Source organism: Ochotona princeps, chromosome 2 (assembly GCF_030435755.1).
Source record: "Ochotona princeps isolate mOchPri1 chromosome 2, mOchPri1.hap1, whole genome shotgun sequence".
Taxonomy (NCBI): Eukaryota; Metazoa; Chordata; class Mammalia; order Lagomorpha; family Ochotonidae; genus Ochotona; species Ochotona princeps.
Window position 1 is genome coordinate 35691930 of NC_080833.1, and position 25580 is coordinate 35717509.

At 45.6% G+C, this 25580-nt stretch overlaps 1 protein-coding gene across 1 annotated transcript; it reads right to left on the bottom strand.

Annotated features, from left to right (window-relative positions):
* Window positions 1–233: 233 nt before the first annotated feature.
* On the bottom strand, window positions 234–9315 carry PRDX1 (peroxiredoxin 1). Its single transcript, XM_004598937.3, has 6 exons — window positions 9166–9315; window positions 7559–7668; window positions 5513–5666; window positions 4715–4837; window positions 4429–4559; window positions 234–602 (listed from the first exon to the last, which is right to left on the bottom strand). The coding sequence occupies exons 2-6, from the start codon at window positions 7662–7664 to the stop codon at window positions 517–519; spliced, it is 600 nt and encodes a 199-aa protein (XP_004598994.1). The 5' UTR covers window positions 7665–7668; window positions 9166–9315; the 3' UTR covers window positions 234–516.
* Between the last annotated feature and the right edge of the window lie 16265 nt (window positions 9316–25580).

Genomic DNA, 25580 nt, shown 5'->3' on the forward strand with positions numbered 1-25580 from the left:
ATATGCAATGTAATTAATAAAAATAAATAAATAAAATGCTAAAAGTAGTCTAGGATGGCTTGAAGGCCTCTGGATTCCCCCCCTGCACCCATGTGGGAGAACCAGGGAAGGCTCCTAGCTCAGGATCGGCTCGGCTCCAGCAGTTGCAACCACTTGGGAAGGAAGGAAGATCTTTCTGTCCTCTGTAAGTTTGCTTTTCCAATAAAAATAAATAAATCTAAAAATAAAACAAACAAGGTCTCAATTCAAGTTTAATAGAAACAATAAAAGGCCAAAGGACTGATGCCACTACTGGTATAACACACAGATCAGATAGCCTACCTCCAATTCAGGCATTGCCAACAAAAGACAGGACTTCTCCAAATCTGTAGGAAAGGCTTTTCCTTATAGCACACATCTTGGCTGAATCTAAAGCCTTGTATTTTAAGCACGAGAAACAAAGTACAAAAGATTTTGCGTTCATGGTTGCACACTGCAGCCGTCATTAGTGTGCAGTCACATTAAGCAGCCCAGTGCTCACTTCTGCTTGGAGAAATACTCCTTGCTCTTCTGGACATCAGGCTTGATGGTGTCACTGCCAGGCTTCCAGCCAGCTGGGCACACTGCAAGACAAAGGGACTACTGATGAATAAACTGCTCTGGGTTTTGTACCACCCTCTCTTCCTCTGGACAAAGTGTGAACTCAAAGGCAGACACAGGCTGTAAAGAGAATACTAAAGTACTAGAAAACCTACATTGCATATGTCAAACATTCTGCTCTTTAGTGAACAACCAACTACTTTATACAGTTTAACCCAACTGAGTTCTCATCATGGCTAATACAATCTTAGATCTATTTTAATGTAGCCCCTGACAAAGGTAACAGCTTCAATTATATAGCTTTTCGGAAATGTTTTTCTTAATATATTTTTTTAAAGATTTATTCATTTTATTACAGCCAGATACACACAGAGGAGGAGAGACAGAGAGGAAGATCTTCCATCCGATGATTCACTCCCCAAGTGAGCCGCAATGGGCCGATGCGCGCCGATCCGAACCCGGGAACCTGGAACCTCCTCCAGGTCTCCCATGCGGGTGCAGTGTCCCAATGCATTGGGCCATCCTCAACTGCCCTCCCAGGCCACAAGCAGGGAGCTGGATGGGAAGTGGAGCTGCTGGGATTAGAACCGGCACCCATATGGGATTCCGGGGCGTTCAAGGCGAGGACTTTAGCCACTAGGCCACGCCGCCGGGCCCCTTTTCTTAATATTTTCATAATGGTTTAACCAAAAAACATACTAGTAATGAACACTCTATAAACAGTTAATGCCACTGGCAAAAAAGTTGGTAAAGCTTAAATGATCTGCGCTAATTCCCTCATGCAAGGAAAAAAATGAAAACAAAAACAACGACTGTATAAACCCCTAACACTAAGCTGATTGCTTCCTCGGACAGACCAGCAGAGGACTGAAGGCTGCCACTATTACACAGCCTCTTCAGTGCCAACCCACACAGCCAGAGCCACTTCAGAGCCAGCCCTCTACTGAAGGCCCTGCTTGTTTCACATGTAACCACCCTCTAACCTCTTAGTAAGCAAGTCAAATCTGGATCTTTTGCATAGCCTGCAACCTTCTCCTAAGGCATCAAACTATCCTGAGAAAAGCAAAGTGTTTGTGAGTGTATGCGGGTATGGGGGAGACCTCAATCCGATTTTCCTACTTGGCTATTGTCTTCTGGTAGTTCAGGCAGGCAAAGCCCCCTCTCAGCCCAACAGCGGAGCCTCAGGTGTCAGACCCAGCAGCCAGCATTCTGGATACAAGGGACAGATCAGGCAGCTAAAAAGGAAACCAATTATTTCCCTGAAATCTCCATTGAAATGGTTGTCATTATTGGCTTTGGTGATGTGAAAGGGTTAAAAGGTCAAAAACAAGCTACCAAAAAAAAAAAAAAACAAAAACCCCAGCTTGAAATCAAAGACCAGGCCAGGGCTATCCAATTTACCAACAGTTTAAGATGGTAAGATGGGATCCAAAAGACTGTTCTGACTAGGAAGACACAAAGAACTGGGCATCACAACTGAAGAGGAAGAAAACGAGCCATGCTGACAGCTCTTGCCATTACCCTCTTTGGCACCAAGACCTCAGGCTCTATCATCCACACTCCTACTAATGACACCCAGGAAATCAGAGTTGCATAAAAACTGTGCCTCAACTACAGCTAACATGCCACAACTCTCCAAGCAGAAAAAGACAATTGCCACCATCTGTAAGAACTGCTTCAGCAGGACCGACTCTCTGCAACAGGTAGAACTGAAGCCTACAATGCTGGCATTCTACAATGAGAACTGGTTCATATCCCAGCTGCTCCACTTACAATCCAGCTCCCCACTAACAGCCTGGGAAAGCAGTAGATGGTGCCTGGGTCCCTGCCACCCACATGGGAAACTTGGATGAAGCCTGGTGACTGGCTTTGGCCTGGCCCAGTGCTGGGCACATCGTTATTTCAGGAGTACAGACAGAAGATTTCTCTCTGCTACCCCACTCCATAAACTCTTCAGCATTTTACCTACCTTTCAAAAAGAAAGGCAGTCTTTGATTTTTTGGGTCCAAGTGCCACCGCTATTAAAGCACTGGCTTATTTGGCTCTTAAAAATATATATCTAGGGTTGGGGCCCGGTACAGTAGCCTAATGGCTAAGGTCCTCACATTCCATGTGCCAGAATCACATATGGGTGCTGGTTCTAATCCCAGCAGCCCCGCTTCCCATCCAGCTCCCTGGCTTGTGGCTTGAGGCTTGAGAAAGCAGCTGAGGACAGCCCAAAGCCGGGGGTTCCTGCACTCATGTGGGAGACCCAGAAGAAGCTCCTGCTTTTGAATTGGCTCAGCATCGGCCATTGCAGACACTTGGGGAATAAACCAGCGGACAGAGGTGTCACTCTGCTATCATGGTTACAGAACACCCTGTGCTCCTTCCCTCTTGGCATTGAACTGCCCACCAGAGGGCACTCTCAGCAGCTAGTGCTCACTTACGAAAAATCAGCCTTCCTTTCTAACCAGAGCTAGTACCCCACTCTAGTCATTAGAAAGCTAGCCTGAACTACTTAATCTTCCAGAGAAAAATGAAATGTATAACTTTGTCAAACTACATCTGATCTTGATCTGATGCCACATACTTGATAAGAGCCCCACCCCTTTCGTACATGCCTTTCCCCACACGTCTCAATATCAAATCAGTAAATTTATGTAAAAACAACCAGAAACACACCCCTAATTAACAACCACTTTCAAAGACAAGGAAAAAAAAAATATGTATAAAGTTCAATATGCCTAATCACATTTAGCTATTAAGAACAAAACTCATATCTTGAGACTTCCAAACAAAGCTGGAAATCTTACTTCAATCCCCCTATCATATTTAACATACAGCGGGGGTAGGGGCAGGCCAAAGCCAGCTTTCTCTGGGTCTCCCACGTGAGTACAGGAACCCAAGTACTTGGGCCACCTTCAGCTACATTCCCGAGCACATTAGCTGGGAGCTGGATCTAAATTGGAGCAGCCAGGATCACCCTTAAGTATAATTCTTAAATACAACTATCGCTGAAGAGAATGGATATTTACATATCAGAATTATAAGTCTTTGCATTTATCTTTGAATAAACCACCAATCTTATTTTTATTTTCCCAAGTTCAGAACAGTATTACTGGGGCTGGCATTGTGGCACAGCAGTGAAACCACCACCATGACATCAGCATCCCGAATGTCTCTGTGGCAGCCTTTTGGGGCTGTATCCAGCAAATGAAGACCTCACCCTCTGTCTCCACCTTACACCTATCTTACAAATAAATCATACCAAAAATCAGGTAAGGAGGGCCCGGCAGCGTGGCCTAGTGGATAAAGTAGTCGTCTTGAAGGCGCCGGGATCCCATATGGGCTCTGGTTCTAATCACAGCAGCTCCACTTCCCATTCAGCTCCCTGCTTGTGGCCTGCGAAAGCAGTCAAGCACAGCCCAAAGCCTTGGGACCCTGCACCGGCGTGGGAGACCTGGAGGAAGTTCCTGGCTCCTGGCTTTGGATTGGCACAGCACCAGCCGTTGCAGCTCACTTGGGGAGTGAATCATCGCACAGAAGATCTTCCTCTCTGTCTCTCCTCCTTTCTGTATATCTGACTTTGTAATAAAAATAAATAAATCTTTAAAAAAAAAAATCAGGTAAGGAAAATCACATCTATGAAAGCCTCCTACATTCCAGGCAGATCTTTAGCAATGATTTGATATGAAGTAGAGGCTGTAGTCTGAACGAAAAAATTCCCTTCCCCAAAGCTTTCTATTATCCCCACTACCCACCTACGATAATCCAGAGATTTCAATTTGCTGAAGAAGCATCACCACCCTTTCCTTCTAGCCATGTTTATGGCCTTAGTTCCCACCATCCTTCCCACTCTATGCTTACCTTCCCCGTGTTTGTCAGTGTACTGGAAGGCTTGCACGAGTCTCAGGGTCTCATCCACAGAGCGTCCCACAGGGAGGTCATTCACAGTGATCTGGCGAAGGATGCCCTTATCATCAATGATGAAAAGGCCTCTGAGAAGAATGAAGGAGAGGCAAGTACAAAGTTTAGAAAATTGAATTTCCTTTAAAAAAAAACAAAAACAAAAACAAAAAACTTCTGGATCTAATTGGTTAATTCTGATGAATGCCTACCCTACCACTTACACCCAGCTGCAAGGTGAACATACCTGAATGAGATGCCTTCATCAGCCTTTAAGACCCCATAATCCTGAGCAATGCTGCGTTTGGGGTCTGACACCAAGGGAATGTTCATGGGTCCCAGTCCTCCTTGTTTCTTGGGCGTGTTGATCCTACAGCAAAGACACACATAAGGGACAATCACTGTCTCAAACTCTTGTATAAAAACAGCACTAATCCTACTTATTTCTCCCTTTTTTACATATTTTTTAAAAAAGACTTACTTATATTTATCGGAAAATCAGATATACAGAGAGGAGGAAAGACAGAGAAGAAGCTCTTCTGTTCCATGATTCACTCCCCAAGGAGCTGCAACAGCCGGAGGCCAGCCAATACAAAGCCAGGAGCCAGGAGTTTCTTCCAGATCACCCACACGGGTGCAGAGTCCCAATGACTTGGGCCATCCTCGACTGCTTTCCCAGGCCACAAGCAGGGAGCTGGATGGGAAGTGGGGCTGCCAGGATTAGAACCAGAGCCCATATGGGATCCTGGCACATTCAAGGCAAGGACTTTACCTACTAGGCTACCGCACTGGGCCATCTTTCTAATATTCTTAATCTAACTTTCCAAAGAATTTGAACATCTTTCTTAGCAGTCAAGTGAATGCCAGGCATGTAGCAGTTAAGTGAACGTGAGTATACTCAGCTTCACCTCAAGCCATTTCTCCTCTGCTACCAGGTAACAACAAGCCAAGCCTGAGCCTTTGAAGCCCTTCCATGGGAAACTGGAAGTCAACACTTTAAACCCTCTTGCCAAAGTCTACGTGCCAAATGGGCCAAGATACTTACCATGCCAGGTGACAGAAGTGGGAATCCACAGAAATACCAATCACCTGGCAATTGAGTTTCTTAAATTCTTCTGCCCTGTCGCTGAAAGCAATGATCTCCGTGGGGCACACGAAGGTGAAATCCAGAGGGTAGAAAAAGAACACAATGTACTTTCCTAGGGAAGAAAAATGCACAAATTAGCCTCTTAAAAACACCTTTTTGCATTTAGCAAGAATAAATCAATACTTTTCTTTGAAAAAGGCTTTAACTGATTAAAGATACACTAATGGTTAAAATATGCTCAACATAGAAGTCTCTTCGCACCTATGTTTAGAACCTGCTGCAGAAGACCTTCCAGTTACATGTTTTAGCTCTCCTGCCTCCTCCATGTTCTTCCAGCTGCAGCTACAGAACAAACACTGCTCAACAATCTAATTTTTATCTCTCCGAGTGGCAACACTGAACAAACATCAAGCTTTCCAACAAAGGAAATCAAAGCTATAACTATCAGTACTGGATGGCCTATCAATGCTGACAAACATAGTCAGAAGAAGTCTGGATTGCAGCAGTCCTCTCTGCAGGAAAGTGTAGGGCACTTATACTTCTCTGCCTATTACATAAATGAATTTTCTTTAAAAAAATACTAGAGACTGATTCATCTAAGCAACTTTTCCACGGTTGTGCATAACAAGCACTTGGGGGCCCCAGCAGGTCAAGCCCTAGGGGACTAGAGCAACTCTCCCTTTACAATCGAGCCAGGGTCCCCTTCCTCCCTTTGTGGTCCTACTCATCTGGGTCAGCAGGTGCTGCCCTGCCCGGGAGAGCACAGCACCTTCACACATCCCATCAACAAAATATGATGCTCAAGGAACGTAAACAAATGTTCTACCCAAAAGCTGACTGCAGGAACTGATGACACTACCCCTCCCTCTAAGAGAGGTACACCTGACACCTGCATTTCAAGGTTGTGTTCTAAGGAATACAGACCCTCAACTATTCCAGACATCCAACTGTTCTGGGACTGCCTGGCAAGGCATTAGGTTCAGAGCCTCAACAAAACTTACCAAGTGTCTACAAGAAACTGACAAGAAAGAATAGTTGCTCCAGCTGCAACAACTTTTATCTGGAGGCAAAATCATCAGGGTAAATGGCTAATAAAGCCCTCTGTCTAATAATGTAACTTCTGTGGGGTCCATACAGGTTAAGCTTGTGGGGCTCACATTCAATCCTGGCTGCTCCACTTCCAATGCAGCTCCCTGTTCATATGCAAAAGACAGCCCAAGTCCTTGGGACCCAGCATGGCACGTGGGCGACCCTGAAGCTCAAGGCTCCTGGCTTCAACCCAACTCCAGCCATTGTGGCCATTAAGGGAGCGAGCCAGCAAGGAAGATCTTTCAAATAAAAACAAATCAGCCTTTCAAATAAATCTTCAAAGAAAAATAATCTAACTGCAGTAACACATCTCAGAACCTGAATAAGCAATGATGTTTCAGTTCAAAGACTTTAGCTCTGAGGCTCTGAGAACCTCACCAAAACAATTCAGAAGGAACACTGGAAACACAATTGAGATAAAATGTCCACACATAATGAACCATGTGCTTCCTGCAGAAGTAGTCTGGATGGACCCAGGATATCTACCCTCTGAACACTGATAATGACTTTAGTGTAACATTGTCCAAAAAAGTTACCTAAGTTCACTTTAGACCTGTGCCAGCGTTTTTGCCACAGTGGGTAAAGCTCCTATCTGTGACAACAGGATCCTTGATGGGTGATGATTCATCCCAGCTCCCTGCTAATGGCTCCAGAAAACAGAAAATGGTCCAAGTATTTGGATCCCTTCCAGCCACATGAGACCAGGAAGAAGTTCAAAGTGCCTAGCTCCTGGCTCTGGCTTGGCCAAATTCCAGCTGCTAAGACCCATCAGGGGAATCAATCAGCAAAAGCAAGATCTGTCTATGTAACTGTTGTTCAAATAAATAACAATCTTGTCTAAGGTTATGTATAACATTCTATAGCCATCCCTCCAATAAGACAATTGAATCTAGTAAACCCAGCCTGATTACTCACCTTTGTAGTCAGACAGGCTGATGTCTTTAAACTGACCATCTGGCATAACAGCTGTGGCTTTGAAGTTGGGGGCTGGGTGCCCAATCTTGGCATTTCCTGAAGACATTTTGCTATCAATTGAAATAACAGAAATGAATGATAACCCTTATTTTCCTACATAGCCAGCAGTCTTCACCCACTTAAAAGATGAAGAAATGTCCAATTTCCCTGAGCAAATTTTGCTATTACTACATAGTACAGGTCAGCAAAATCATAAACTAAAATTCCCAACTTTTAAAATAAAAAGTAACTGAATCTTAACCATTGTTTAATTTGACAACAGCACAAATGTTTTTCTACATGGAAGCCACTTGCCTCAGAACCATTGTTTTGCAGCAGAATTTTGTTGTATTTACAGTATATTCTGCATATGTATATATATAAACAGGGTGATGGATAATCTCAAATTAGACTCTAAGTGTAAAATGCCATAAAGGCTAGATGCCCGTTTCCCAAAACCAGTCCTGCTATGCCTTCCCAGGACTGTGCCTCCATCACCTGTCTTAATGTGGGAAGCACACAGTGGCTTTTCCAGGTTAAGTCTAACACAGCACACAACTTAAACAATCCAACTTTAGATACTTCCCCTAGAAGTCCTTGCAAAATAAGTTTCTGAATTCCCAGGGCACTGGATTCACCCAGGTCAACAGCAAGATAAGGAGTTAAGATTTAACCAAGTCATTGGCCTGAAAGTGGCCAAAAGATCATTTTCAAAGTCTCTGAGTTTTTAGAGTATAATACCACCCCCCCCCCCAAAAAAAAGAAAAGAAGAAAAAGAAAGAAACGCTGGGTATTGCTCCTGGCATACTTTTTATTATTACTTTTTAACATCTTTCGCAGAAAAAAAAAAATATGCTGAAACCTGGTGAATAACTTACAGGGTGTGACCCTAATTTCTTGTTTAAACCTGCTTTCTGGGTGGCCTCCCCAAGTTCAAAGCCCAACCAACGTGCCGGAGAGGCTACAGGACTCCAAGGATCTGATCCGCCTACAGTAGCCATGACGACGGCCGGGCTCTACACCCGGACTGGCGGCCACTCCCGCCCTCGGCTCAGCTCCGCCCTGCCCCTGCTCAAACCCCCGGCTGAGCACGCAATCTACAGGGGGCACTGGGACCCTCGAAAACCCCGCTGCGCAGAGGAGAAAATGCCGGGGAAAGCAAGCCCACTACTCGAAACTCAACAGGGGGTGCGGACGGGGAACAGCCCCCTCACCCCATCACACGACGCTGTGCTCCACGGCCATAGGTCAGGATGCACGCATGATAGAAACTTCCCGAACCGCCCCGCCCCGCCAGGAAAGCCACGAGGGAGAACTCACCGCCACAAACACCGCCCCCCGCCCTCCACGGCCCGAGTTGTGCGAAGAGGAGACGTGAATCGACACTAGCCCCGGGGTTCAACCAGGTCCCCGCGCCCTCCGCGCGCCGAGACTGACCGCGGCCTGGCCGCCTCACAGCACCCCCAAGCGAGCGCGGGCAACCGAGAGGAGCAGCAAAAAGTCCGCCGGCGAAGTTACGGGGCGCTGCAGCTCCGCGCCTCCAGCCCGGGAGGCCTGGCACAACTCACCAATTCCAACGCAGAAGTCTGAGAGACGAGAGAACGGAACACGAGGCAGGAAGACGAAGCCCGGAGACGGCCCGGGGCGCTGCTTTTATAACCTGTAGCGCTCTCGCGAGAGTCGGGGCGGGCCGGGGGGTGTGGGAGGAGGGGAGAAGAGGGGGTCTGGCCGGAGCCCGCCCCGCCCAGCGTGCTCCGCGGGAATGACTCAGCGCTTCGCGGGTCGCGGGGGGCGAGAGCCCCGGGGAAGGCGTGCCCTCTCCAGGCGACCGAGGTCGGACGGCGAAGGCCCCTCTCTGACCGTCCCCACATCCAAACCGCCTCCTTAATCAGGGAGACGGAGATTCTCGACTACTGCACTCTGTACGCGGAAGGTTAAGGACCACGTCTAACTACCTCAAAGCCCACATTTGTCCTCTCAGCCAAGGTCCCCCGAGCTTCCGTCCCAGCCGCTGCGACTGCTTTATTGTTCTCATCCATGGTTGCTTCTTCCAGTGGCCTCTCTTAGCTGCTGAGGCAGATTTCTCTGAAATCTGATGTTTACTCCACAAAGTTGAGGTTTAAAATTTCACCCAAAGTGTTTCATTTTATCTGTAACCTTAGGCCAGTCAATCCTGCTAACCCTTAATTTTCCTCGCCTGTAAAATGGGAATGCTGTAAATATTTAATTGAACCTTGGGCCCGGCATGATGGCGTAGTGGTTAAGGTCCTAGCCTAGCACGCGCCGGCATCCCATATGGGCGCCAGTTCTAATCCCGGCAGCTCCACTTCTCATCCAGCTCCCTGCTTGTGGCCTGGGAAAGCAGTCGAGGACGGCCCAAAGCGTTGGGACCCTGCACCCGCGTGGGAGACCCGGGAGAGGGTCCTGGCTCCGGATCGGCACAGCGCCGGCCCGTTGCGGCTCACTTGCGGAGTGAATCATCGGATGGAAGATCTTCCTCTCTTGTCTCTCCTCTCTGTATATCCGCCTTTCCAATAAAAATAAATAAATCTTTAAAAATATATTTAATTGAACCTCTTGGGTGTTCTGGATAATCTGACTCAGAAAACCCCACAAAATGCAAATTACAAGGTTTGCCTACTCAGTGTGCCTTTTAAGGGTCTGTGAAACAGAGGGAGAGGGGAAGACTGCAGTTAGCCTATGGGTGTGGGAGGGGCCCAAAGGAAGACTAAGCACCTGCTGGGAAGGAATGTAACAATGGTGGCAGTCTTCCAGTCGCCCCACCAACGAAAGCAAACCAGCATAATCGTCTCTGCCGGCAGAGAGTTCCTCAGGAGGCTGGTGGTGTGTTTATCACGTACTGCCTTGTACTGTTTCATATGGCACTGGTTCTAGTCCTGGCTGCTCCACTTCTTATCCAGCTCTGATCCTGCTTGTGGCCTGGGAAAGCAGTCAAGGACGGCCCAAAGATTTGGGACCCTGCACCCGCGTGGGAGACCCAGAAGAGGTTCCTGGTTCCCGGCTTAGGATCAGCATAGCACCGGCCGTTGCGGCTCACTTGGGGAGTGAATCATCGGATGGAAGATCTACCTCTCTGTCTCTCCTCTCTGTATATCTGACTTTGCAATAAAAATAAATAAACCTTAAAAAAAAAAAAAGGCAAGGAAGGAAGAGAAAAAGAAAAGAAACTCTATCCAGGAGAAGTACCCAAAATATACTGCTGTACTTAAAGAGCTCATGATCTGATTAATCCACCTACCATGTTAAGATGATTCCCCACCAAAAACAAACGAATTGTCACAAACCAGGAGAAGAAAAAGAAACCAACATTCAGGGCCAGGTGTGAAGATTCAACTGGCTAATCCTCTATCTCCAAGCGCCAGGATCGCACAAGGACATCGAATCGTGTGCCAACTGCTCCCTGCTAATGTCCTGGGGAAAGGAGTGGGACATGACCCAAGTGTTTGGTTCCTGCCACCCCTGTGTGAGAAACAGATGATGCTGTTGGCTCGAATCTGTGGGCCATTGCAACTATCTGGGGAATGACAAGCAGATGGAAGATCTTTCTCTCTCTGTCTCTCCTTGTCTCTGTAACCTTGTGAAAAAATAAGTAAATCTTAAAGGTTCAGACATAAATTTGGCATAAATTAAATGCAAAACAGTAACACACATACATACACACAACTGAATTTATCTATAGCTTATTCAGCACACTACCAGGTTATTATTGTACATGACAAGTGTTAGCTATTACCACTATTAACACTTTCACCCAGGCCTGGCACAGTAGCCTATGGCTAAAGTCCTCAATTTGCAAGCCCGGGATCCCGTATGGGCACCGGTTCTAATCCTGGCTGCTTCACTTCCCATCTAGCTCCCTGTGGTCTGGGAAAGCAGTGGAGGATGGTGCAAAGCCTTGGGACCCTGCACTGCATGGGAGACCCGGAAGAATTGCCTGGCTTCAGATCACCTCAGTCATTGCAGCGACTTGGGGAGTGAACCATTGGACAGAAGATCTTTCTTTCTGTTTCTCCTTTCAACATATCTGCCTTTCCAATAAAAAAAAATAATAAATAAGTCTTTTTTAAAAAATTCCACCCTCTTTATTTTAAACACCTGGAAAAGAGCTTAACTGCTTGAAGCTAGGAATCTACCCATTCCTTCCCAGTTGGCTTGGGAATAGTATTTGACTAATCAATGTAAGACTTCCTCTATAGCTGTTCCTGACCTTGGCTCAACTCAGAATTCCTCTAAAACTTTTCCTGACTTTTGTTTGGCCCTCCTTTGTATCCAACCAATAATCCATATAGCAAAGAAAAAGAAAGGGATGCGAAGGGGAGGCTGTGCAGTGGCCTAGTGGCTGATCCTCACCTTGCTACCACCAGGATTCCCATTCCATATGGCCACTGGTTCATGCCCCAGCTGCTCCTCTTCCCATCCAGCTCCCTGCTTATAGCCTGGGTAAACCGTAGAGGATGACCCAAAGCCTAGGCACCCTGCACCCACATGAAAAACCAGGAGGAGGCTACTGGCTCCTGGCTTCGGATTCGTTCAGCTCTGGCTGTTGCAGTCACTTGGAGAGTAGAGCAGCAGACAGAAGATCTTTGTCTCTCCTTTTCTCTCTAAATCTGCTTTTCAAATAAAAAAAAAAATCCAAATATCAGTGTCCCCAGTAATTCCTTAAGTCTTTATAAAAGGTTAGGGAATGAGGAAATGCTGTGTCATGCTGACTGAACATCTCAATATGTTGGTATTTATCACCCCACTTCTCAACAGTAGTGATTTTTGTATACCCTTCCCTTCCTTGCCTGAGGCTGGACAGTCATTTGGCATTATTCATTTCTGTCTTGAGAAGGCTGAAGAGCAAACTCTTCATAATGAATGGTTATTTCTATAGTCAGTTTCAACCAATAATACACATGCATACTTCAACCGAAAAAAGACTGCTGCTACCTATTGTATCTTCTGAATGCCAAGGCTGGACACTTGAGCTTATTTCCCTCATTTGAGAACCAAAAGAGATGTCCTAGCCCTGAAAACCTTTGAGGATATAAAAACTGAACCAGCGAGACAGAGTTCTGAAAAAGGAAGAAATCTGTTGAATACTTGCATAAGTGGAGTGTCCTCAGAGAGGAGTAAAGGTTTTCAAAATGCAGAGGAGGGTTTCCCACAATGCCTGGTGTATACCACTAGTTCTATTTTTACCACTCATATCCCATGAGATTTCCTCATGCATTCATAAGTACTCTGGAAATAATTTTTCCTATTTTACTTATCTCTGGAGTGCAAAATCTAGCACAATAACTGGAATTTGCTTTTTTAATAAAGATTTATTTTTATTACAAGATATATAGAGACGAGGAGAGATAGAGAGGAAGATCTTCAGTCCGCTGATTCACTCCCCAATTGAGCACAATGGCCGGTGCTGTGCCGATCCGGAGCCAGGAGCCAGGAAACCTACTCCAGGTCTCCCACACGGGTGCAGGATCCCAATGCATTGGGCCATCCTGAACTGCTTTCCCAGGCCACAAGCAGAGAGCTAGATGGGAAGTGGAGCTGCCAGGATTAGAACCAGCGCACATATGGGATCCCGGCGCATTCAAGGCGAGGACTTTAGCCGCTAGGCCACGCCGCCGGGCCGAATAACTGGAATTTGAATGCTTAATAAATATTAAGATACAGTGAAAACCTTTTAAGATGTAGAAATATGGTAATGGCGCTGAGTTATGAGTAGTCCACTTATTCAGTGCCTTGCAATGTGCCCAGGGAAAGCAGAGGAAGATAGCCCAAATCCCAGGGCCTCTGCATCCACATGGGAGGCCCGGAAGAAGCTCCTGGCTCCTAGTTATGGCCTGGCCCAAAGCCCTGGTCATTGCTACCATATGGGGAGTGAGCCAGAGGATGAAAACCAATCTCTCTCTACAACTCTAAGTCTGCTTTTCAAACATATAAGTAAAGTAAGTATTTTTAAAGCAGATATACAGAAGTAACTTATTTACCATATTTTGTAAGGATAGCCTCTCCAGTGGTCCTCATGCTGTATGAGAGTACCTGAGTTTGAGTTCTGGTTCCTCTCCTGATTCAAACTTGCTGTTAAGGCACACTCTGGAAGGCAGCTGGGAATGGCTCAGTTACTTGGATACCTGCCACCACTCACATGGAGACTGAGTTCCCAGCTACCAGCTATGGCCTAGCCTAATCTTGGCTGTTCTAGTGGAGAGTACATCAGGAGATAAGGGGGCTCTCAAGTGCACGTGCCTTGCCTTTTTTTTTTAAGGACTTATTTATTTTTATTGCAAAGTCAGATATACAGAGAGGAGGAGAGACAGAGAGGAGGAGAGACAGAGAGGAAGATCATCCATTCGATGATTCACAACCCAAGTGACTGCAATGGCCAGTGCTGCGCCGATCTGAAGCCAGGAGCCAGGAGCCAGGAACCTCCTCCAGGTCCCCTACATGGGTACAGGGTCCCAAGGCTTTCGGCCATCCTCTACTGTGTTCCCAGGCCACAAGCAGGGAGCTGGATGGCAATTGGAGCAGGCAGGATCAGAACCAGTGCCCATATGGGATCCTGGGCTTTTGAGGTGAGGACTTAAGCAGCTAGGCCACCACTCCTGGCCCGCCATGAGGGATTTTTAGAGAGAAGTGGGGAACAGTTCCAAGCAGAGAAAACAGAAGACAAGAGAAACAGGAATTTGCTTGTGAAACTTAAGGTCAATGTTGCTACAAGGTAATGGCAAAAACTAGGTTAAGAGAAAAATGTAAATGAAAGTGAGTTGTGATTTGTTTCAAAAGCAGGACAGGTATTTAGCTTAATTGCATAACACATTGCCCAAGCGTTCCACAAAGAAGCCCCTGCTTTTGATGCCAGGCTTGGGCTCCATTCCTGAGACTATCTTCCTGCAAATACAGAATCTGGGAGGAAGAGGTAATGGTAAAAGTAATAAAATACCTGCCACCCATGTAGAGTTCTTATTTCGGCCTTAACCTAACCCAGCCCTGGTCCTGGGCATTTGGGGAGTGAATCACTTCAATCAAATTCATTATTTTAAAAAGATAAGGGGCCTCTACCTATAGCGTTTGCATCCCAGTTCTAGTCCCAGCTACTCCACTTCCCATCCAGATCCCTGCTTACAGTCTGGAAAAGCAGTGGAGGATAACCCAAAACCTTAGGGCCCTGCACCTACCTGGGAGGACATGAAGAAACTTCTGGCTTTGGATTGGAAAGGCAGATTTACAGAGAGATGGAGACACAGATAGAAAGATCTGTCTGCTGCTTCACTCCTTAGGTGGCCTCAACGGCCAGAGTTGAGCCAATCCAAAGCCAGGAGCCAGGAGCTTCTTCTAGGTCTCCCACACTGGTGCAGGGTCCTAAAGTTTCAGGCCATCTTCCACTGCTCTCACACGCTACAAACAGGGAGCTGGATGGGAAGAGCAGCTGGGACATGAACTTGCACCTGTGGAATTGGGGGTGCAAGACTGGGTGGCATGGATTTACTCTTAACTGTTAACAGTTTCTTAACTGTTAGCATAACCGCTATATTTGGCTTCTGTAATCGTTGCTTGGCTTTGCTGCATAAAGAATAGGACCAATTCCATGATGGGTCTAAGGTCGGGGAGTAGGCCTAAGTTTCACTTCACTTCAACGTTTCATTTTCTTCAGAGTGATGGAGTGGGCAGGGGAATCGACCTTGGAGATGGGCCAATCAGGGACATCTGCATGTCCGCAAATGGAATGTGGCCTACACCGGTACCAAGATAAGAACTGCTTGCTGGAGATGTGTTGTACATGACTAGGAGGGAATAAAAACAGTCCGCAAGAGACCAGCGGGGTCTTTGACAAGACTCCACTGCAATGGATGATATATGGACCCAAGCTTGAGCTAGCAATAAAGTTTCTTTGCTTTTGCATGTTGCGTGTAGAACCTGTCTGTCCGTGGTTCGGGGATCTTTTGGATCTAACACACCCATATGGGGTCCTGGAATATTCCAAGTGAGGATTTAGTCACTAGGCAATTGCACCAACCCTCAAATAAATAAAATTAAAAAGAAATTCTGAATGGGGCCCAGCGCGGTGGCTTAGCGGCTAAAGTCCTTGCCTTGCACGCACCGGGATCCCATATGAGCACCAGTTCTAATCCCGGCGGCCCCACTTCCCATCCACCTCCCTGCTTGTGGCCTGGGAAAGCAGTTGAGGAAGGCTCAAAGCCTTGGGATCCTAAACCCACGTGGGAGACCTGGAAGAAGTTCCTGGCTCCTGGCTAAGGATCGGCTCAGCTCCAGGTGTTGCAGTCACTTGGGGAGTGAATCATCTCATTGGACAGAAGAGTTTCCTCTCTGTCTCTCCTGCTCTCTATATTCTGACTTTGCAATAAAAAATATAAAATAAATCTTTTTTAAAAAGCAAAAGAAAATCAACAGTGCAGGTATACTATTAAACATAGTGGTTAAGGGACAGTGCGATAGCCTAATGGCTAAATTCCTCTTCTTGCATGTGCCAGGATCCTATAGGGGCACCGGTTCTAATCCTGGCAGCCCTGCTTCCCATCCAGCTCCCTGCTTGTGACCTGCGAAGGCAGTTGAGATAGTCCAAAGCCTTGGGACCCTGCACTTGTGTGGGAGACCCAAAAGAATCTCCTGGCTCCAGGTTCCTGGCTCTGGATCAGCTCAGCTTTGGCCATTGTGGCCACTTGGGGAGTGAACCCGTGGATGAAAGATCTCCTTCTTTCTGTAAATCTGCCTTTGCAATAAAAATAAATACATCTTTAATAAATAAATAAATCTTAAAAACAAAACAAAAAAAAACCGGCAACACCACCACCACCACCAACGTTCTGAGAAAGCATGCAGATGGAAAAGGCAGAGTTTTACCTCTGGGCAAGATTGCTTCACTGACTCATCCTTAGCCCAGCCACGTCCCTGGGATGAAGCTGCATGGTCAGTTCTATTGCAGCCCTATACCTCCTGTGAACCTACAGCTACTGTGGCCCAGCCCAGCCCAGCCCGTTACAGGCCCAGTCTTCACACCTTCCATTGAGAGCCACAGCCTAGTCAGGGCAATTCCACTAACCCCTACGAGGCCCACACTCAGCCCTGATTTTTGCATGTGCCAGCATGCGCTGTAGCCTAGCCCATTTTGTCTCATATTTCATCTGGCTTTCATGCACACCCATGGGTGCTGCAGTTTAGCTCAGCCTGACTCACCCCCAAACCTGACTCACATGTGTAGCAATGGATGCTGCTGCCTTGACCAACCTGGCCTGCCCCCACCTCTGGTTGTCATGCTCAGCTGGTTCTTTTTGACACAGAATAAAGAACTCAGTGTTTTGACACTGAAGGTTCAACTCAGCTCCCTTAAGTCTTTTCTTGCACCCAAACCTCTCCATTTCTCCAACTGCTTCTTTTTTTTTAATTAATTTATTAATTACATTGTATTCTGTGACACAGTTTTATAGATACTGGGATTCCCCCCACCCCTCCCCTAACCCTCCCCCCATGGTGGATTCTTCCACCTTGTTGCATAACCCACAGTTCAAGTTCAGTTGAGATTCCTTCATTGCAAGCATATACCAAGCATAAAGTCCAGCATCTTATTGTCCAGTTAAGTTCAACGGCTTCTTAGGGAGACCTTCTCTGGTCTGAAGGTAGAGCCGGCAGAGTATCATCCAGATCAATTAAAAGCTCCAACATAACATCAACAGTTTAGGTGCAGAACATTTTTTTTTTTGGAGGGGTGTGCAGAGAAATCCCCAATACCCCAGTGAGGAGTAGCTAATCTTTGTGTCCCACCTAGTGAGGTATGAGTAAATCCACACTGGCCATTTCCTGTCTGATTCAAAGCTTTCCTTGTTGTTGTCTATCTCTTCTGGTTTTTATTTGTTTGTTTGTATGTTTGTTTCTTTGTTTTGAGGGGTTTCCGGAACTCCAACTGCTTCTTGACGAGACAAGGCTTCCAAAGCCCTGCAGATGCCTCCCCCAGCAGGCAGCCTAGCTGGAAGTTCAGCAGTCTTGCTTAGCTTGACACACAAGGCCTCTACCCTGAGGGCCCTTGTTTCTCTTCCCTCACGAACACCATCTACGGTTCAAGTTATAAAGCACTGTTTACACCTCCTCAGTGTAGCCCATCATTCAAGATTTCCATTGAGTTGGCTTCTTTTATTCCCCTTCTCCCCCAAAGCATGGTACCAACATTTATTCATCCTCACATCATCCCTATGAGGTAGGTCAATGTGCCGTTTATAGTTGAGAACTAAGGCAAAAGTCGAGCAAAACTGCAAAAAAACACTTGGCTTAAGGCCACCAAGGCTACTTAACCCTTGCTCTAATATCATAGCTGGATCAGCAGTTGAAGACACCTTCCCTTTTAGCTCACCCTTCATCAGTCTTTTCAGTGCTGTCTCCTCTGTATTTTCCACTGTACATTATTATTATTTTTATTTATTTATTTATTTTGTTAGAAAAGATGCATGTATTTAAACTGCAGAGAGAGGACAGGAGAGACAGAGAGAAGGAGATCTCGCACCCTCTGGTTCATTTCCCAGATGGCTGCTGTTGGATCTGAGTTTAGACGGGCATGCGGGACGAGGAGCTGGAAGAGCCCTTGTGGAGTAATAGGTAGATGGGGCATGCTTTACTTGGCCAGCACCTCAACAGCTCCTGCTGTGGTTTGGCTGAGCTAAAGCACTATTTTGGAGTCTCTGTGGACTCATTTCTCTTTCTCACTGAGGAGGGAAAGAGTATACAGAAAAGCTATCAACTCGCTCATAGTGGCCAGTGAGCAATGGCCAAGAAGTCATCCAGTTTTGCCCTCAGTTTCTGTAACGTGCTTCACCAACTTTAGTGGCAAGAAACGAGGAAGTTCCACAGTAAACAGGATCCGCTTCTGGACCTCCCGATGAGCAGAAAATGTATCAGACCAGCTCCAGCTGACTGAGAGCTTGCAGAGGATGCGTGGATCGGCCAGACTATAAGAGGAAAAGATAAGACACGGACCACTATGGCTTGATGCTCATAATGGACAACTCAGAAAAGTTGCCTTCTTTATTTATACACAAATCATCACAAACTTTTGCACAATATCCAATTGTTTCATTTTTACATCATGGTTAAGAAAATTCAAAAAACAATTCTAAAATATTATTTACTTTAAAGAAAACATTTTCGGCAAACCATTACTCATTGAAATCTGCAGTGACCTGGCTGAAGCCAGGAATTCCACGGTTGGCAGCACATGCAGTTACATAGTGAGAAGTAGTTCACTTACACTCAAAATTAACTTTATACTCAAAATCAATTTTTACTAAACACAGACTAATATTGATTAAACTATTAAAAGTACAGAATTAAAAGATCATAAATGAAAGGATTTTATAAACGCATATAACATAGATTCTAGCTAAATCTTATAATCAAGTCATGCATTAATTACCGTCACCTTCACCTAGTGCTGATTCAATTGTTTTTTGTTCTTTTGTTAAAGGGCAGTGAAAGGGATCAAGGCAGCTCAGCCAATCTACAGAGGGCTTTTACAAAAAACTTCCTTTTATCTATATAAACTGTTTTCTTTCCCTAAATATAAGTGCCAATATAAGATAGAAGTTTTTATAAACTCTTTTCTTTCCCTAAATATAAGTGCCAGTATAAGATTGAGATTTCAAGCCATTTTAAGGGGGTTCACATTTGTTTCCCTTTAGAAGATGCCCCATATACTTTTGCTTTCTGTGGTGAGAAACTAGAATGCGTCATATCATGTGTTGTAACAGTTCGAGGCGCATGGTAAACAAACTCTTTGTACCTCCATGATTGCCATCAGTTCCAAGATATTATCAAGCCATTTCTTAAGGAAAACATTACTTATACTAGGGCAAATTCCAGGACAAAAGTGGGCACATAACAGGATGTTTGGAGGCATTGTGGGCTCAATTGTACTATTGTATACTTTTAATTGTGTGTCATAGCCTTATGTCGCTAAAGATGTTTTTATAATATGATCGATCAATTTGAGGTGTCATACCAGTTACAGGAATCACTTCACATTGGCAGAAAAACAACAACACCCTCAGGAGAATTCTATGAGACATCAGAGAGGTGATTGAGTGTCCATACAATGGGGTGAGGCAGCAATGAGGTGACCAGAGACATTCCGCCGGGCCTTGTCTCGTTGCTAGAAACTCCTCGTAGCCTTGCTAACCAAGGAGCGGTGCTCATCACACACTCGTGCCATCCGACCCAACTGCATGGCTCCCCACAAGTTACAGGACCTGCTGGGTTACCGTCACACAAAATGACTATCATGCCAGTTGCCACAGAGGCACCAATAAGAGGGCACAAAATGTGGAAACTTGATCTCTTGTATGTCACTGCAGAATTGGAAATAACATGCTGCTGGTTACAGCAGCAGCTTCATGCTGTTCCCTCCACAGCAACAATCAGAGCTGGGCCGGGTGGAAGCCAGGAGTTTCTTGCAAGTCTCCCATGTGGTGGCAGGGGCCCACATACTGGGTCATTATCTGACAGCAACCTCCTTCTGCCTGAAGCATTTGAGCATTCATTCCAGAGTCATTGAACACCAACTATTTTTAGACCATGCACCAGACTGTGATGCAGAGGCTAAGAATGGACAGTTCAGTGAAAGTGTTTTTTATTTGCTTTTCTTCCAGGTGATAATGTTATTTACAATCATGGTAACCTTAACTCAACAAACTAACAGTTCACTGGGGTTAGGATTAAAGAAAGAAACAACAATTGCATGTAAATTCTACCTATGAGGAGACTATACATAAAAGCACCATCGTTCTGATGCAGCACGTTAAACCACCACTTAGGGGCCCAGCGCGGTGGCCTAACAGCTAAAATCCTCGCCTTGAACACAACAGGATCCCATATGGGCACCGGTTCTAATCCCAGCAGCTCCACTTCCCATCCAGCTCCCTGTTTGTGGCCTGGGAAGGCAGTCAAGAACAGGCCAAAGCTTTGGGACCCTGCTCCACGTGGGAAAGCTGGAGAAGGCTCCTGGCTTCAGATCGGCTCAGCTCCAGTCATTTAGGCCGCTTGGGCAGTGAATCATCGGACAGAGGATCTTTCTCTTGGACTCTCTTCTTCTCTGTGTATCTGCCTTTCCAATAAAAATAAATAAATCTTCAAAAAAAAAAAAAAAAAGCAGGAGCCTAGAAATCCATCCAGGTCTTCTATGTGGGTGATAGGCACTCAAGCTCTTGGGCCATCTTCTGCTTCCTTGTAGATGAATAAACAAGAAGCTGGATTGGAAGCAGGGTGGTACGGACTCAAACCAACACTTTGATATGGGCTGTTGGCATCCCAAGAGTTGGCATAATCAACTGTATCACAATGCCTATCCTAGAGTGCTTATATATTTTTGAGTGTTGTAGAAGTGCAAGGGAAACCAGATTGGAGCCAGGAGGTTGGAGGAGGTCTATCCTAGCCCCACTCGGATGTATCTGTCACTAGCAAGGACTTCCCATACGCAGGTCAGTTGCAGATAAAGAGTTGAGCAGGTGTTTACTGAATCTGCCAATGCCTCTCAATTTTCATACTTTTTCTTAAAAAAGAACTCTCTCTCTCTTTTTGAAGATATATTTATTTTTATTGGAAAGGCAGATAAACAGAGAGAAGGAGATACAAAGATCTTTCATCCATTGGTTCACTCCCCAAGTGACTGCAATAGCCAGAGCTGAGCTGATCTGAAGTCAGAAGCCAGAAACTTCTTCCAGGTCTCCCACACAGATGCAGGGTCCCAAGGCTTTGGGCCATCCTCAGCTGCTTTCCCAGGCCACAGGCAGAGAGCTGGATGGGAAGTGGAGCAGCTAGAATTAGAATGGCAATCGTTTGGGATCTCAGCACGTACAAAGAGAGGACTTCAGCCACTAAGCTATGGTGCCAGGCCCAAGAATTAATTCTTCTCTTCAATTTTTAAAAAAATTTTAAAAAGATTTATTTATTTTTATTGGAAAGACACATATATAGAGAACAGGAGAGACAGAGAGGAAGACCTTCCATCCAATGGTTTATTCCCTCCTCAAGCGGCCGCAATGGCTGGAGCTGAGCCAATCCAAAGCCAGGAGCCAGGAGCTCCTCCAGGTTTCCCACGCGGGTGCAGGGTCCTATCCTTGCTTTGGGCCATCCTCGGCTACTTTCCCAGGCCACAAGCAGGGAGCTGGATGGGAAACGGGGCTGCCGGGATTAGAACTGGCGCCCATATGGGATCCCAGCTCGTGCTAGGCAAGGACTTTATCCACTAGGCCACGCTGCCGGGCCCAATTTTTTTTTTTTTTTAATATTTTATAGCGAGAAGGTGAGGTAGAGAGGGATCCAAAATGGCTGGAGCTGAGCCAATCTGGAGTCAGGAGCTTCTTGTCTCTCACATGGGTACAGAGAGCCCAAGGACTTGAGCCATCCTCCACTACTTTTCCAGACCATAAGCAGGAAGCTGGCATGAAAGTAGAGCAGCTGGGACATGAACCAGAGCCCACATGGGATGCCTGACATGTAGGTAGAGGGTTAGCCTGCTATCTCAGAACATTGGTTCCCAATTTCCACATTTTTGAGGATTTTTCCTTCATTTTTGCTAGTAAGAGGATTAAACACAAAAGACAAATGTATCTGTCCCGAATTTATTTTCTAAGGATTAAGAAAAAAATAAGTTTATTTATTTGAAAAAGTCACAGAGAGAGAAATCTTCTGTTTGTTCACTCTACAAATGGCTGTGACAGCGGAGGCTGGGCCAGACTGAGGCCAGGGGTCTGGAAGTCCATCTGTGTCTCCCGTATAGATGGCAGACTGAAGCACTCGGGCCATCTTGCCTGTTTTCCCAGGTGTGCTGGCAGGATGCTGGAGCAGAAGTGGACAGCCAGGACTTGAATCTGTGCCCTTGGGGGATGCTAGCGTTGCAGGCAGTAACTTTAACCGCTATACCACAATGCCAGCTCATTTTACGGGTTTTTTTCTAAAAATGATTTTAGTTTTTCATTTACTTGTAAGGTACCACAACAGAGACAGAGAGATCTTCCTTCTTTCCTGTTCACTTCCCAAAAGCATGTTAACATTAAGGGCCGAGCCAGCCTTATCTGTTTATTGCTGCTTCCTAAGTTGCCTGAAGGCAGAGATAGCTGTGTGTCATCCTCCCCTGAAACACTGCCATCCAGGTCTGGATGGGGGACCAGAATGGCTGACAGGAGGCAGCTTCACCTTTGGAGAACTAACCCACCCTCAGAACAGCACTGTAACTTTCAACTTCCTTCTTTCCATAACAAATAAATAAATAAATACATTAAGGCACTAAAAATTATCTATTTTGGGGGCTAGCACCCTGCATAGCAGGCTAAGTCTCTGCTTACAGCACCAGCACCCTGTAGGGGTACTGGCTCAAGTTCTACCTGCTCTACTTCTGATCCAGCTCTCTGCTAATCATCTGGGAAAACAGCAGAAGATGTTTCAAGCGCTTGGGTCCTTGCACTCACATGGGATACCCAGAGGAAGGTTCCGCTTCCTGGCTTTGGACCAACTCAGCTCTGACCACTGTGACCATTTAGGGAGTGAACTAGCGGATAAAAGATTCTCTCCCTCTTTCCAACAAAAAATAATAAATAAATCTTCAGAAAATTATTTGTTTGAAAGGTAAAGCGGCAGAGGCAGAGAGAGCTCTTCCATCTGCAAGCAAGAATCCCAAGTTCCTATGTGGTGGCAATGTCTCAGATACTGCCTCCCAGAATGCATCAGCAGGAATCTGGATTAGAAGCAGAGTGGCCAGCACCAACAGCGGGCAGGCACTCTGAGACAGGGATGTGGGCTTCAAAGTGGCAGCTTAAGCCACTACACCACAGTGCCCCCATCACAGGCTTTTGTTCCAAATAACAGATTTGTGCCCGTAGAATCCAGGGTTGGACAGCCTAGTGTGGGGATTCTTCTGGAGGAAGTTGGGGATCAGTAAACGTTAAAAGCTGCGTTTACTGCTTCTGTCTCAAGAGGGTTTCCAGGGAGAGCCTGGCCAGGGAGCTCTAGAGCTCTAATTAGCCACTAATCGGGTATTTAAATAATAATACATAGGTCGGTCTGACGCTCAGATCCCCAAAGGTTTATTCTCATGGAGAAGCTATTTGTCTTCCTAAGATCCTACTGAAAGCCCAGGCTTATGTGAAGCTTCATTAGCATTTATCAATACTATAATACTTCTCAGAGTCCAGAAATCTGATCCTTCTGCGCCTCAGAAACAGCTCAAATATCTTCCCTCCAATTGGGCAGGAACACAACAGAGCACGGCAGCCGGACAATGACAGGTCCTTAACTAAAAGGCTTATCAGCCAGACTCCTAGAAAAAGGAAATCAGGTCCCCAAAGCCCAGCACCAGCAGAGCTCAGCTAAGTCACCTTCTCATCTGCAGAGAACTAGGATCGGCCCTGGAATGCACCTGTAGCTTCCACCTTCACCCACTTTCAGGAGGAACAAATTCAGGATTCAAGGCAAGGATCTGGGTTCTGGGTCCTGTCATGACTGAAACACAGTCATGGAGGAAAAAAAAAAAATCCACCCCTACACAGGCTCAGGGCCAGCCTCCTCCCTCATTTACACAACTGGCACTCTGGCCTTCTGAAACCCCAGGACTTTGACACTTGAAATAGAATGAGCTGAACACAAATCATGCCAAAACCACCTTAGGTAACTGCAAAATTTTTTTCACTACTGAATAATTGCTTTTCTCCCCCTTGCTTAACAACATATTGTGGGCATTTTTCTATAACAAAACTGATATATCTATTTTATTTTTGTTGTGACTTACAGTTTTTTTTACTGTGTGTACATACAATAATTTATTTGGTCAATTCCTTAATTTCTTTCTTTCTTTTTTTTTCTAATATTTATTTATTTTTATTGCAAAGTCAGATACACACAGAGGAGGAGAGACAGAGAAGCAGATCTTCCGTCTAATGATTCACTCCCCCAAGTGGCTGCAACAGCAGGAGCTGAGCTGATAAAAAAACCAGGAGCTTCTTGCGGGTCTCCTACGTGGCTGCAGGGTCCCAAGGCTTTGGGCTGTCCTTGATTGCTTTCCTAGGCCAAAAGCAGGGATGGGAAGTGGGGCTGCCGGGATTGGAACTCATGACCATATGGAATCTCGGTGCATGTAAGGCAAGGATTTTAGCCACTAGGCTACTGTGCTAGGCCCAACTTTGCTAATCTTTAAAAATTGTCTTTATCTTACCAATTTTTTTTTTGTTAAGATTTATTTTATTTTCATTACAAAGTCAGATATACTGAGAGGAGGAGAGATAGAGAGGAAGTGGAGCTGCCGGGATTAGAACCAGCGTCCATATGGGATCAAGGCGAGGACCTTAGCCACTAGGTCACGCTGCCGAGCCCTATCTTACCAATTTTTAAATTTTATTCATTTGCATATTTGAAAGGCAGAGTCATAAATGGACAGAGACTGTTGCTATTACTAGTCTACTCTGAAATGCCCACAATGTTGGAGGATTGGCCAGGCAGAAACCTCGAAAACTAGTCCAGGTCTTTCACATAAGTGGCAGGGGCCCAGTTACTTGAATCATCATCTGCTGCTCTCCAAGGTGCATATTAATAAGAAGATAGGCCCAAATCTAGGCACTACAATATGGGATGTGGGTGTCCCAACTGGCATATTAACTGCCAGGTTAAAAAATCCATCCTTCTTATTGATTTTATAGTAGTTCTTTCCAAAACAAGATTTGAACCCTTTGACCATTACACGTTACAAATTATTATCCTAGTTTGTCATTCACTTTTTGATCTTGCTTGCCATATCTTTGATTGCACAATTTTCAGTTTTATCTGATGAAAACTATTAGTATTTTCCCTGATCTTGTTCCGTTTTGGAAGTCAACTTCAGAAAAAGGCTTTTCCAACCCCCAAGATTACAGAAATAGTCATCTTTCACCTCTCTTTTTAAATTCCAGCCCCTAACTCTCTTACAATTTACTTTTATTTCTAATAC